Source organism: Cervus elaphus, chromosome 13 (assembly GCF_910594005.1).
Source record: "Cervus elaphus chromosome 13, mCerEla1.1, whole genome shotgun sequence".
NCBI lineage: Eukaryota > Metazoa > Chordata > Mammalia > Artiodactyla > Cervidae > Cervus > Cervus elaphus.
In genome coordinates this window covers 9,817,481-9,831,227 of record NC_057827.1, presented here as the reverse complement: position 1 = coordinate 9,831,227, position 13,747 = coordinate 9,817,481, and the positions used below count along the sequence as shown (strand labels likewise).

The window sequence follows — 13,747 nt, the reverse complement described above, 5'->3', positions numbered from 1 at the left end:
TCTCAACTGGGCCTTGAAGGATAGGAAAGAGTTGTTCCCCAGGACAAACGGGTTTCTGAGCATAGGAATGGCCTGCAGAAGGGTGGAGAAGTGTCTGGCTACTTGGAGGCAGCAGCGGGATAGCTGGCGAGGTGGGGGCTTAGGCAGGGACAAAGCGAGAATAAGGAGGCGCACCCAGCCGGTGGTGCGGCCCAGCGTCTAGCACGCCATGCTGCCCAGGGCCCAGGACTTCACTCTCGGGATAGGGGAGAGCCTGGCAGGTGCCAGGCTTGCCGTGATGCTGCTGTCTGTGGGAGGAAGGCCCAGGCCGCTGCAGCAGCTTTGGAGGCAGTCAGCAGCGTGGAGAGGCTTGGAGAAGCGCTCTCCGGGGGGTAAGGAAGGGATGATGCTTCAGCAGTCAGTTTTGAGAGCCAGTCATTGGTCCAACCAGAGGTGCTCTTGTCCATCAAGTTGGGAGGGGGTCCCCTAAAGATGGATGTCGAGTGAGAAGAGAAGAGGGCCCAGGGGAGTCCCATGGACTACTAAGGAATGAACAGCCAGGGTCAGGGGCCCCCCAGGGACACATTTTCAGAAAGAGACTGCAGTATATGGGGTCATCTCCTACCTGGAAATTCAAAATGACAGAGACACATACTGTTAGATGTGCTCCCCAAGAGAGGTGCTGGCGGCATCTTCAATGTAGCTGGGGCCAATGGAAAGGGAGCTGGGCATGTGGGCTTGGGCCTTCCAGAGCTGCAGTGAGAGAGAAGGGAGCCGGGAGGAGAGGCAGAGGCCAGAAGAAGGTGCAGGTTTGCTTTTCTGGAGGGGGGGAGCTGATGGCATCTGTGTGCTCAGGAGTGGGGGTCTTGAAGACGAGCAGACCCTGGGGACCAGCGGGGCGGTGCCTGCTGTCATCAGCCAACCTCACGGGCCCCTGGGACCTGGGGTGTTCTGGTTAGTGTATAGTGGTAGGAATTTCAGACAGAGCTGGGGGAGAAATCCAGCTGGCCGTTCATCAGCCTTGCCAGGGGAGAGGCATCCTTGGTGCCTAAGGGGCCAAATGGGGGAATTGGGCACAGGGATGAGGGCTGGTTAGAATCAATCTCGCCACGCTCTTGGAGATACTCGGTTTCACCTCGTCTCACCAAAGGTGACGCTTAGGCAACAGTGCGGTGAGGAAACGAGCCTGGCTGTGAATCTGACCTTCGTCTGACAGTTGTGACCTTGGTCCAGTGAGCTCACCCTCTGCGCCGCGTCCCCTCTTCTGTCGAGGGGAGTGGCAGTGTGACTGCCCCCGCACAGGTGTGTCGGGATCAGATGAGTTCAGCATTTGGAACTGCACCAGGCTCACAGTGGACGTCTAGTGGGCGAGGGTGCTTCTCGGGCCTGATACCAGAGAGACTTTGGTGTCCCTGCCTCTGTGGTGAAAGGAGGACAAGAAAGTGTTTTCCAAAATAAATGTCACCAAACACCCATCGGGCAGGGGTCAGTATGTGCTCTGTAGGAAGAGAGATAGGGTGGCATCTGAGTTGAGGAGAGGCAGGCCTCGTTCCTTTGGGTTTTTCCCAGATACTAACTTGCTGATGGCATTGTTAACCTGCAGGAGGAGATAGTAGCACACCTAGAGCAGTATCCTCTTTGCAGTGACCACCTATTAGCATCTCCTAGGATGCAGTTCAGGAGATGCTGGGCAGGAATGCAGTTCTGATCATTGCATGCTCCTGTTGCTCCTGCTTAGTTGCTTCATTCATGTCTGATCTGTGCGACCCCATGGACTATACGAGGACCCTGCCAGCTCCTCTGCCCATGGCATTCTCTAGGCAAGAATACTGGAGTGGGTAGCCATTCCCTCCTCTGGGGGACTCTTCCTGACCCAGGGATCAAACCCAGGGCTCTCGTACTACAGATAGGTTCTTTACCCCTGAGCCAGCAAGGAAGCCCCAGATGGTTGCACACCCCACATCTAAACCATGCAGAGCAAGTGCTCCACGCAGGCATCCCTGGGCCTTGAGGACGGCGTCGTGGGCAGCCCTGGGGCCCCCAACCCCTCTGTGTTCTGCTGCAGTGGAACTTCCCTCTGCTGATGCTGGTGTGGAAGCTGGCTCCAGCTCTCTGCTGCGGGAACACTGTGGTCTTGAAGCCGGCGGAGCAGACCCCCCTCACCGCGCTCTACCTGGGCTCTCTGATCAAAGAGGTGAGACGTCCCAGGAGAAAATGCTCTGTGTTATCAGGAATGTTCCCACTCCCGGGAGCCGGGCCGCCGCCAGAGATGAGCCTGCCCTGCAGAGTTGGGCCATGCATGCCAGCGCCCGCCGGCTCCCGGCTGAGTGGGACAGGAATGCCTCCTGGTTTCACTTGGCAGCTGCTCCTCCCCGCTCCTGCTTGTGGCCACTGAACTAGAACGGACTCCATTCCTCCCGCTGATCCTAATGAGAGTGTTTATTCTGATGACGAGCTCAAACCTGTGGTCTCAGGCCAAATGTTTTGTCTAGAGAATTTACAAGGGGGTCGCTTGAGAGGTGACTTCTCCAGACCCAGTCTGTGCGGTGTCCGTCCTTCTCCTGGAGCTGTGACCCCACCAGTTCTCCCGGAGGGTCTGCTGTGAGCCCCAGCCTCCTCCGCATTCCTGGCTCTCGGACGCCTGTCCTCTCCCTGGCAGCCTCCACTTGGGGAGACGAGCCACCCAAAGAGCCACCTCCTTCCAGACACACCTGGTGATGTATTTCAGTCATTCTGTCCCCAGCGTGTATACTGCAAAGATTTTTTTTTAAAGAAACAGAAAGAGGGATGGGAGGAAAGGTCTATTCATTTCGCCTCTTAGCCAGGCCAACACTACCGGGAAGCGAAACATTTACTGTTTAGATGTAGGGCAGCAGAGCCAGCAACTCACCGGTTTTCCACTCTCCTCTGACCGGTGGTGTGGGACCTGATGGCATCATATAATTAGACTTACAGATTCTAAAGTCACAGTTGTTTTAAAAAGTGTTTAGGAAAACTGAAGACTGGAGCTCCATGTCCTAAAATCTTGCATTTCTGAATTAATGTGTTTTATTAATAACAAAGAGAATGGCATCCCCCAGTGGAAGAGCGTTCCTCACCCCCAGCTCATTTGTGCTGCTCTTGGTTAATAAAAATCACCTAGCATGTACAGAGCACCACGTGAATGAAACATTGCTCCCCACCTTCAGGATGTGCTAGCTCTCAGAGTGACCCAGGGTTAACAGTCAGGGACTTTGAGGGAGTGAGACCATACTGCCATTTGGAACATTAATAGGACAGATTTTAAAAACGTAAGTTGAAGCCCAGGAAGTGTATTTTGCAGATGCCTCTGAGCCTAGGGGCTGTGACCAAGGTGTCCCTGCTCCCTCAACACACAGACAGACACAGACACACAGAGAGAGATCCATACAGACTCTCTCACACACACACACACACACACACACACACACAGATCCATGCAGACACACACAGAATGGTGCTCTGTTACAAAGGGCCGCTGCCATTTTGTTCAGAAGCCCTTTGGGGTAGGCAGGCCACTTGGAAGAGGGGTATAGGCCTTACCCCGTCCCACCCACTCACTGGCTGACTGGGTCTGGTCCTGGAGAGGTTGTCGGACCCAGGCCCAAGCTTCCAGGGGAGGCTGCCACTCTGCTCAGGGGCCTCACCCAGCCGTGGCTCTCCCAGCCTCCTCCTCTGACCACCGCCTCGATTTCCTCCCAGGTGGGATTCCCTCCGGGCGTGGTGAACATCGTGCCGGGATTTGGGCCCACAGTGGGAGCAGCGATTTCTTCTCACCCTCAGATCAACAAGATAGCCTTCACTGGGTCCACAGAGGTAACTCTCCTTACTGGCCGTGGGGGCCAGCAACTGTCGCTGGGAATTTTTCCTTTAGAGGCTAAACTGTGATGCATCCCTGTGCTAAATCTGACCCCACTTTGGTACATAGCAATAGTAAAAAAAAAAAAAAGTTACTGGTCCAGTTTCCAAACTAAATAAATATCTAATTTATTTGTTCAGATGCCTCAGAATAAAATACTGTTAGATAAGATAAAAATGTGAAATAGCCATAGGATAAACAGCATAATTAAGGTTAAAAAAAAAACAAGCCTAGGGTGACTGGCAATATTGTAGTACCGATCACACATTTGAAAGTATCAACTTTTGATTCAGAAATTCCATTTTGAAGTAGCTGCTTAGCAATTACTATTTTCATGAGCATTTGAGGACATACTTTCCATTGTATTGTATCTATCCTATATGACGTTTACAGCCATTACAATAAGAGAAGCTGGGCTGAAGCACACACACAAATAGTAAACTACAGGAAAGTATATACCACATATATATATGTATATATGTTTTGGAGAAGGAAACAGCAACCCACTCCAGTATTCTTGCCTGGAGAATTCTGTGGACCGAGGAGCCTGGTGAGGCTACAGTCCACGGGGTCACAAAGAGTCAGACACGACTGAGTGACTAACACTACTAGATATGTGTGTGTATGTACACCATTAGTAAAAGAGTGTGTGTAGATAAATAGAAATTGCGTGGAAAGACTCCCAAGAAATTCTCACTGTGGCCTCCTCGGTAAGTCCTGGGGCATTAACAGGTGAGGGGAGATAAAATCTTTCCCCTTTAATTTATATGCATCTATATGTGGAATTATTTCTAATGAGAAAGCACTAATGAGAAAGCACTTCTGTACTTAAAAAATAGATGGATAAAATCTCCCAGGCAATAAGTGTTCCTATCTCTCCTAGTTTTGTCCAGAGGGGGCCCCCAGCCCCTCTTCTGTGGCTGGTGGACAGGACCCTGAAGACGGGGCATGAGGGGTGGGGGCAGAGAGGGGTCCCCACAGTGGGGATGAGGGGTGGGGGATGAGGGGTGGGGGCAGAGAAGGCCCCCTGCAGTGGGGATGAGGGATCGGGGCAGAGAGGCAGGGGCCCCCCACAGTGGGGATGAGGGGTGGGGGATGGGGGGTGGGACAGAGAGGGCCCCCCACAGTGGGGATGAGGGGTGGGGGATGAGGGGTGGGGCAGAGCGGGGTCCCCACAGTGGGGATGAGGGGTGGGGGATGAGGGGTGGGGGCAGAGAGGGGTCCCCACAGTGGGGATGAGGGGTGGGGGATGAGGGGTGGGGGCAGAGAGGGCCCCCTGCAGTGGGGATGAGGGATGGGGGCAGAGAGGCAGGGGCCCTCCACAGTGGGGATGAGGGGTGGGGGATGAGGGGTGGGGCAGAGCGGGGCTCCCCGCAGTGGCTCCCAGGTCTTCCGTCTTCTCCCTTACCGTGGGAGCGTCCCTGCTCCCGCTGCCCTCTCGGGACCGTTGGGCTGCCCGTGGGGCCCTCTGGGTTGTCCCGGAGCAGCAGCTGAGTGTCCTGCTTCATGCTGGCACCCTCCCCTCAGCCCTGGGGAGCCCAGCTCCGCCTCCTGTGGGCTGTCTGGCCCCTGCACGCCCTGGTCTCTGAGTCTGCTGGTCCTAAGCTGGTGGCCCCAGGACGAGGCACTGCTGGGCCAAGCCCCCCCTCCAGTGGTATGGGGTGATGGGCACAGTTTGCAGAGTTACCAGGGTTACTTCACGGAGAAGCCTTCTCTCCCTGCCCCCGGGGCCCTCGGCGTGGGGTGCGTTTCCAGAGGATGGGCACCTTCCCGTCCTGCAGGTCAGGTCCCCCATTTCTCTAGCCCTCAGAGAGCCCCTCAGATCAGACCAAAGGACTGCGCAGAGCGGCCGCCCCTCTGTCCCTCGGGTGAGACCGGCTGCTGCTGGTGGTGGGCGGCAGGCGAGGTCAGCTCCGCCGCCCGCCGTGGGTGGCCGTGGATGAGCTGCCAGGCCTGCGAGGCTCTGGTCCACCCCTGTGGCAAGCCGCTCAGAACCGGGATTCCAGCTGGGTCACGGTCGGGTCCAGGAGGAGACGCGGCGAGAGCCCAGGGCATGGACGGGGCAGCCCCACGGCCCAGGGCCTGCTCAGCTCGTCCCGCCACTTCAGCTCTGTCTGAGGCTTCTCCTGTCTGGTTTTCATCCCGAAGGTTGGGAAGCTGGTTAAAGAGGCGGCCTCCCACAGCAACCTGAAGAGGGTGACACTGGAGCTTGGCGGGAAGAACCCCTGCATCGTGTGTGCTGATGCCGACCGTGAGTCTCCCTGTTTCCGGGCATCCCAGAGGCTTCACTCCATCCATAGCTTTCTCCTCACTTCCTTGCCTGAGTCAGAACCAGTTGAGAAAAACAGGCACATGCGTCACAGGGATGCTTCTCCACCTCGGGTCATCCCACCATAAATAATAGGCAGACGGAGACCCAAAGGCTAGCTTTACTGGTGGTGGAAAGCCGCCCTGGAGGAGGGCATGTTTTATGTGTAGTCACAAGCGCCGCCTGTGTCTGCCCTTCGAGGCTGTTTTCCTTCCCTGTCCTTGCAGAGCTGGGGCTGTGACAAGTGGGTCTGGGTCTTCTTCAGAGCCCCTGTGTGGGGCTGGGGAGAGGCCAGGATGGGGGGACGGGCACCCCCACAGGCATTCATCACTCTGCCCTCCAGCTCAGTGCTGCCTGCGCTGCTTGCTGGCTCTCGAGGACGTGAGGTGTTCCTTTCTTCTTTGTCTCAAACCTGGCAAATCAGAGGCCCGTGGCAGGGGCCCCTCAGGAGTGTCCTGCTGGCCTGGGTGCTGTCTCTCCCTTCACCACCTCTTCCCTGGGAAAGCCAGCCTGTCCAACAGCTTGTGTCTCACAAAACAGTATTAAAATAAGCACTCTTCTGGGTTGCTGTGTCCAGAAGAGAGAATAAAGGGCCACGTCGGGCCGTGGCTGACCTGCTGACAGGGTCAACTGCCCAAAGGTGTGATTTCCCAAGTACACTAAAACACCTTTGCCTTGATGAGCACCTCCCTGCCTGCCCACTGGTGCCTGGGATGCCTTTCATGGAGTCCAAAGCCTTCTGTTCCATGCTCAGATAAGGTTGGAATTGCACATTTCCCCGAGAAGAAGTGACCATAGAGTCGTTTCTGGCCCAGGTGTATGTAGGTCACTGGTAGCAGTTCTCCTCCTCGCAGTGGGCTCCCGGTGGGAGAGAGGGCTGGGTGAGGACTCAAGCGCCACCGAAGGAAGGGGAGCTGGGTGTGAAGACCGACTGCTCGTTTTCGCCTGGTTTGCTGCTTCTTACGGGAAGTGGGACCAGTGTTGCTAATGGTCTGTGCAGCCACGTGGGGCAGTCCTGGGCGCCGCCCCAGGTTGACCCACATTTGGAGCTTGAAGCTCCAGGCTCAGAGAGCAGGACTCCTGTTGTACCCTCCTGTAACTCCAGATCTGGGCACCCCTTCTGCCCGTCAGCTCACCCTCTTCCCTGCCAACTGGGAACCCTGCAGCAGAAACGCAGTCTGAGTGTTGGCTTGACAAGGGTCATAAACACCCATCTCCTCTTCCTCGGCTGGGCAGTGCCAGTCCAGAAAATTAAATCCTGGCAGAGCTGGCATCCCAGGCGTCATGTCAACAGTGACATGCCCCCGTCCCCCAACACTGCAGCTGCCCCCCTCTGGGTGTGGCAGGAAGTAAATGAGTTGTTCGGGAGCAGGGGCAGTTTGAAGCTGCCTAAGAGAAGGTGGGGTGCAGGCAGAGACAGACCCTTGTGACACTGTCCTGCTGTCGCAGTGACTGACTCAGAAGCCCTTGCTCTAACGACGGCTCTTAAAGCCCAGAGCAGCCTTCCTCAGACCGCCCGGAGAGCACTACTGGCTGATGTGGACCCTCCGCCCACGTCCAGGGGCCTGGCTCCTGCTTTGTGCAAAGGGAAGCTGCCCTGGATTTGGGGGGGCAGGCAGATGGAGTTTAGAAGCCCCTCAGTGAATGTCAGTGGTCTCTCTCCCTGAGCACCCTTGTAGTTCAGTTTGAGTGCCTGGTTTTATTTCAGAGTAGGTCTACAGTGCAGATCCAGCCTTCATCAGGCAGAATCAATACATTTTTTAAAACCCTTTTAAGTCACACATGGTGTTGTGTTCCTTTCATAAGGTCCCTCTTTTTACTCAAGGTGGAAAATTTTGGCCCCTTGAAAAAGTCTCACCAACTGGTCAACATCAATACTTACAAAAGGTTGTTTTATAGACCACTAGTCCCCAGAAAAGGAAGGGGAGGGATCAGTGGGCAAGGGAGATGGGATATGAACAGTCTCTGTGCTCATTAGTGCGGTAAAGATGCTGAGACGTCCGGCAGTCAGGGACCTATTTAACCCCAAACTCTGTGGACCCGAAAAACCCCATTCCCATCCTCTGCTTTTGGGAAACGCTGAGCAAAATTAATTTCTGCACCGCAGCCATTCTGAGGCCTGTTTTCCCGCGTGGGCAATTAGAGCTGCAGCTGTCGCCCGTCCGGCCCTAAAGACTTAATCGCTTCCTCTCCCCGCCGCCCCTCCCTGCAGTGAGCTTGGCGGTGGAGTGCGCCCATCAGGGAGTGTTCTTCAACCAAGGCCAGTGCTGCACGGCGGCCTCCAGGGTGTTCGTGGAGGAGCAGGTCTACGACGAGTTTGTCAGGCGGAGCGTGGAGTATGCCAAGAAGCGGCCGGTTGGAGACCCCTTTGACGTCAGGACCGAACAGGGGCCGCAGGTACCTGAGGTGTCACGTCCCAAGTGCACACTGGGGGGTTATGCAAACAGGCCTCCCGCCCTGCACAGCTCTGCTGCTCCCTGGATTCAGGGTCCCTCTTGAAGCAGGGGCTCCCTTACCCGCTTGCCTGCCCACTGAGGGCTGTTGTTCCCATGCTGACCGACAGTTCAGTCCCGTCAGGCCTTGGTAGGGTTATGAAATCAGAGTGGACACACAGACACTCGACTCTTCACGGCAGATAACAAACAGCGAGCTCTGGGCCTTGGTAGATGGGAGGCATTCCCAGTTCAGAAAGCCCTGTGCCTGAACCCTCCAGCCAGAGGCACCCCTTCTGTGAGCCGCAGCGTCCCCAGGAGAGAGCCTCAGGCAGACGCTGTATTGTTTGGCTGGCCTCTCTGCAGAAGCGAGTCGGAAGCCTGGCTGGAAACAGAGGGCAGGTGGAAGTGGCACTTGGGGTCAGAGGCCTAGAGGCGTCCGAGCCCATGTGCTCTACAGGACGAGGTGACCGTCAGACACCATCAGAACCCCAGTGGAAAGGGCTCAGATGATCAGGAAACATCCCTGAATGGCAGGACCGTGTCTCTGGCAGCCTGGTTTGCGAAGCTAACAACAGGATGAAAATGATCATAACCCTGAGGTTTAATAACCTTAGTAAAGGGCACATCCTGTATCACTTTCTAATTGTGCAGGGCAGCAGACGGATAAATATTTAAAAGAGGGCAGCCTAACCGTCCCATGAATTATTGAAATGGAGCTCAACAGCAACCCACTTTGCTTGTAGCCAAAGTCCTGCTCCAGCCAGGAAGTTTCAAATCACATGTCAGGACTCACCCATCTGTCCCTGTCCCGCGAGCTAGCTACTCACCCCCTGTGTTGGCCCCGTGTGTTTCCACGAGACGCCATGGAACTGAGGACAAATTTGGCTCTGGAATTTTATGAAAACCACAAGCTCCTTTCAAACCTCAGTTTCCTCATCTGGAAACTATTGATGAATATTAAGGAAATTTCAAGGCATCTAATAAGATTTTATTCTTTAAGAGGAGGGGCATTAAACACAGGCCCCCTAAGCTAGGTGGAAGTGAATATACATGACTTCAAGCCACATCAGTTAGGTGTTGCCTGACCATCCTTGGGGGGATGCCTTGGCTGGGGAGTGGGGAGGACCGTGTGGAAAAGGTGTGTGTCTGGCCACAGCGCCCACCTCTGCCTTGGCCCAGCCCACATGCTGTGGCTCTGGTGCCACGTGACCCTGGTGGAGAGAAATATCTCTCCTTGTGGCCAACACTCCGCTTCCTGTCAGGCCTCAATCCCAAACCCAGCAGTGGCCAGTGACGCAAAGTCCAGCGGCCTTGGTTGGATTTCAGGTATGAGTACAGACGTGGCCACAAGTCATTATCGAATCTGCTGTGATTGTGAAGCTAATCCAGGATCCAAGGGAAATATGTGAGCTGATCCATCCTAAGGAATCCCTTTTACCCCATCATGATTCGTAAGTCTCTTTCCAAGGTTTCAGGCTTGACTTCTGAACCCAGATATAGAAATCTCTTCCAGGAGAGCAGAGTGGTGTTGATTTCATCACTGCTTTTGATGCTGCTGCTGAAAGTCCTTTTGAAAATTCCCTTAAGCTGTCTAACTTCAGCGTATTATTTAGGGATGCTGTTGGGTTTTTTTTTTTTTTTCCTCCGAAAGTGCTTTTTCATCTACGTTAATAAGATTTTACTCTGAGAGGATTTACAGCTGTCTAAATAGTCCTGTCTATCTCATGCCAGTAAAACAACTAGCTGACCAGCTCAGGGTCCTCTGCAGGCAGCCGGCATGCTCCAAAATTATTCAGGTTTATTTGGCAACCAAGCAGAGAGATGCATGGACTCACGCGGCCGCCTGGTGCGGGGCAGGGTCCCAAGTCCCCTCCACTCTCTCCTCTCAGCAGAGTGGCTCGCCACCTTCGCTACCCTTGGGCCCTGCTTCTCTGTCTCTGGTGCGGTGCCCTGGCACAGCCCTCACTTCGTAGCAGGTTCTTCTGTACTGTGAGGCAGCAGCTGACATTCATGGAGGGTTATTAGATTTAAACAACATGTTCACACAGACTCATCAGGGAGAGTCAAATCTGGATGGGTAGAGTTTCCATGGAGACCTAGTACTGCTGCAGGATAGATGGTCTTGGAGGCAGAACATGGTCAGTGGCCACTGAAGGTCTGTAGTTTGATGAAGCCCCACAAACCTCCTGATCTCTAAAGAGGAGGCGAAAGCAATCCTGGCTTTTAACCCAAGACTTGGTTCACCCAGAGAGAAATTACCAGATTACCAGACCCGCTGTGACTTGAATTACTTTTTGAGATGGTAGTACATACACATGGGGGGCTTACCAGGTGGCAGAATGCAAAAGAATCTGCCCGCCAATGCAAGAGACACAGGAAACATGACTTTGATCTCTGGGTAGGAAGATCCCCTGGAGAAGGAAATGGCAACCCACTCCAGTATTCTTGCCTGGAAAGTCCCATGGACAGAGGAGCCTGGCAGACTACAGTCCTCGGGATCGCAAAGAGTCAGACATGACTGAGCAGCTGAGCACAAATACACATACAGATGGTCAAAAGCCAAAATACATATAAAGGTCAATAGTAAGAAAGCGCCCTTCCATTCATTCATAGACATGGGTATTACTCTTCCCTCCATGGGTATCCTGTGTGCTTGGTTCTTAGATGAAAATTCTCCAGAATTTTTGTATATACAAGCAAAATTGAGTATGTATATAAGAATGTAATATGAATTCTGGTTTCCCCTGCTTTTACCCCAAATACCTGTACACAATACTGTTTTGCAAATTGGTTTTCATCCCATAACAAGAAATTTGAAGCTTTCTGTACCATACCAAACCACGGGAACCTCCCTTGTTCTTTTCTGTAAGTACATAGAATTCCGCTGTATGAATCCAACAGAATTTTAGAAACATGTACTGATAAGCATGTGGGTGTGTGCAATCATGTACAGTGCCACAGAGTATGTCATTCTACACACATGCAAGGAAATCCACAGGACAAATTACCCAAATGGGATTGCTGAGTGAGAGCACATTTGTAATTTCTGTAAGCATGGCCAATTTACATTCCGAAAGGATGAACCAACTCATGCTCCTACCAACCTTGTATGAGTCTGCCTGTTTCTCCAGCCTTACTAACAGAATATGTATGGAGTTTTGCCCATCTGATAGTTAAAAATGATATCTCATTTGTTTTTAATGTACATATATCTCTTATGGGCTTCTCGGGTAGCTCAGCTGGTAAAGCATTCGCCTGCAATGTGGGAGACCTGGCTTCGATCCCTGGGGTGGGAAGGTCCCCTGGAGGAAGGCATGGCAACCCACTCCAGCATTGTTGCCTGGAGAAAGTCCATGGACAGAGGAGCCTGGTGGGCTACAGTTTATGGTGTCTGAAAGAGTCAGACATGACTGAGCGACTAAGCACAGCATAGCATATAGCATAGCATATCTCTTATAATGAGTAAAGACGAACATATTAGTATTATGTTTAAAGGCCATTTATGTTCCCTTTTCTATCAACCATGCATGTGCTTTGCATATTTTTCACTTGTACTGTTGATCATTTTTTGTCACTTATAAGAATTCTTTACATCCTAGAAAGATTAGCTCTATTATGTGACTTGTCAGTTTTTTCCAGTTTGTTGTTTTGCCCTTTGACTTTGCTTGTGATGCTTTTGCCTTCTTTTTTTACTTACTCAAAATTATTAATCATTTCTTCTTGGCTTCTGGATTTCAAGTCATAGAAAGGCCATCAGAACTCCTGTTTTACCAAGGCATTCTCCCACCTGAGAGATTTTGAAAACTTTTTATGACTTCACCTTTCATGATTAAGTCCTTATTCTATTTGGAATCTATCCTGGTACAAAGTGTGAGTTATGGATCATCTTGGTATTTTAACACTGAATCCACATTTCATGAGATGACTTGTAAAGGGGCTTGCATGGTTTGTGCCCACTCTTTCAAAGAAAGCCAGCCTGTGCCTCAAGGACAGAGTCATCCAAACGCACCATTCAGTTCAGTTTAGCCCCTCAGTCGTGTCCAACTCTTTGCAGACTGCAGCACGTCAGGCTTCCCTGTCCATCACCAACTCCCGGAGCTTGCTCATCATCAAGTAGATGATGCCATCCAACCATCTCATCCTCTGTTGTCCCCTCTCCTCTTGCCTTCAATCTTTCTCAGCATCAGGCTTTTCCAAGGAGTCAGTTATTCAGATCAGGTACCCAAGGTATTGGAGTTTCAATTTCAATATCAGTCCTTCCAATGAATATTCAGGACTGATTTTCTTTAGGATGGACTGGTTTGATCTCCTTGCAGTCCAAGGAACTCTCAAGAGTCATCTCCAACACCACAGTTCAAAAGCATAAATTCTTCGGTGCTTAGCTTTCTTTATGGTCCAACTCTCACATTCATATGTGACCACTGGAAAAACCATAGCTTTGACTAGGTGGACCTTTGTTGGTAAAGTGGTATCTCTGCTTTTTAATATGTATTCTGGGTTTGTCATAGCTTTTCTTCCAAGGAGTAAGTGTCTTTTATTTTCATGGCTGAAGTCACCACCTGCAGTGATTTTGGAGCCCAGAAAAATAAAGTCAGCCACTGTTTCCCCATCTATTTCCCATGAAGTGATGGGACCAGATGCCATGAGCTTAGTTTTCTGAATGTTGAGTTTTAAGCCAACTTTTTCACTCTCATTTTCAATTTATCAAGAGGCTATTTAGTTCTTCTTCACTTTCTGCCAAAAGGGTGGTGTCATCTGCATATCTGAGGTTATTGATATTTCTCCTGAAATCTTGATTCCAGCTTGTGCTTTATCCAGCCCAGCATTTCACGTGATGTACTCTGCATAGAAGTTAAATAAGCAGGGTGACAATATACAGCCTTGATGTACTCCATTCCCAATTTGGACCAGTCTATTGTTCATGTCCGGTTCTAACTGTGGCTTCTTGACCTGCATACAGGTTTCTCAAGAAGCAGGTAAGGTGGTCTGGTATTCCCATCTTTTGAAGAATTTTCCACAGTTTGTTGTGATCCACACAGTTAAAGGCTCTAGAGTAGTCAATGAAGCAGAAGTAGATGTTTTGTTTTTAATTCTCTTGCTTTTTCGATGATCCAACAGTTGTTGGCAATTTGATCTCTTGTTCCTCTA

The 13,747-nt window shown here is 51.9% G+C and overlaps 1 protein-coding gene across 1 annotated transcript in view; it reads left to right on the top strand.

Annotated features, from left to right (window-relative positions):
- ALDH1A3 (aldehyde dehydrogenase 1 family member A3) overlaps positions 1-13,747 on the top strand; it is a 38,459-nt gene that overhangs the window by 13,467 nt on the left and 11,245 nt on the right. The window contains exons 6-9 of the mRNA XM_043922095.1: positions 2,045-2,173; positions 3,700-3,813; positions 6,005-6,107; positions 8,377-8,561. Coding sequence (XP_043778030.1) covers positions 2,045-2,173; positions 3,700-3,813; positions 6,005-6,107; positions 8,377-8,561 — 531 coding nt within the window. The remainder of the gene's footprint in view (positions 1-2,044; positions 2,174-3,699; positions 3,814-6,004; positions 6,108-8,376; positions 8,562-13,747) is intronic.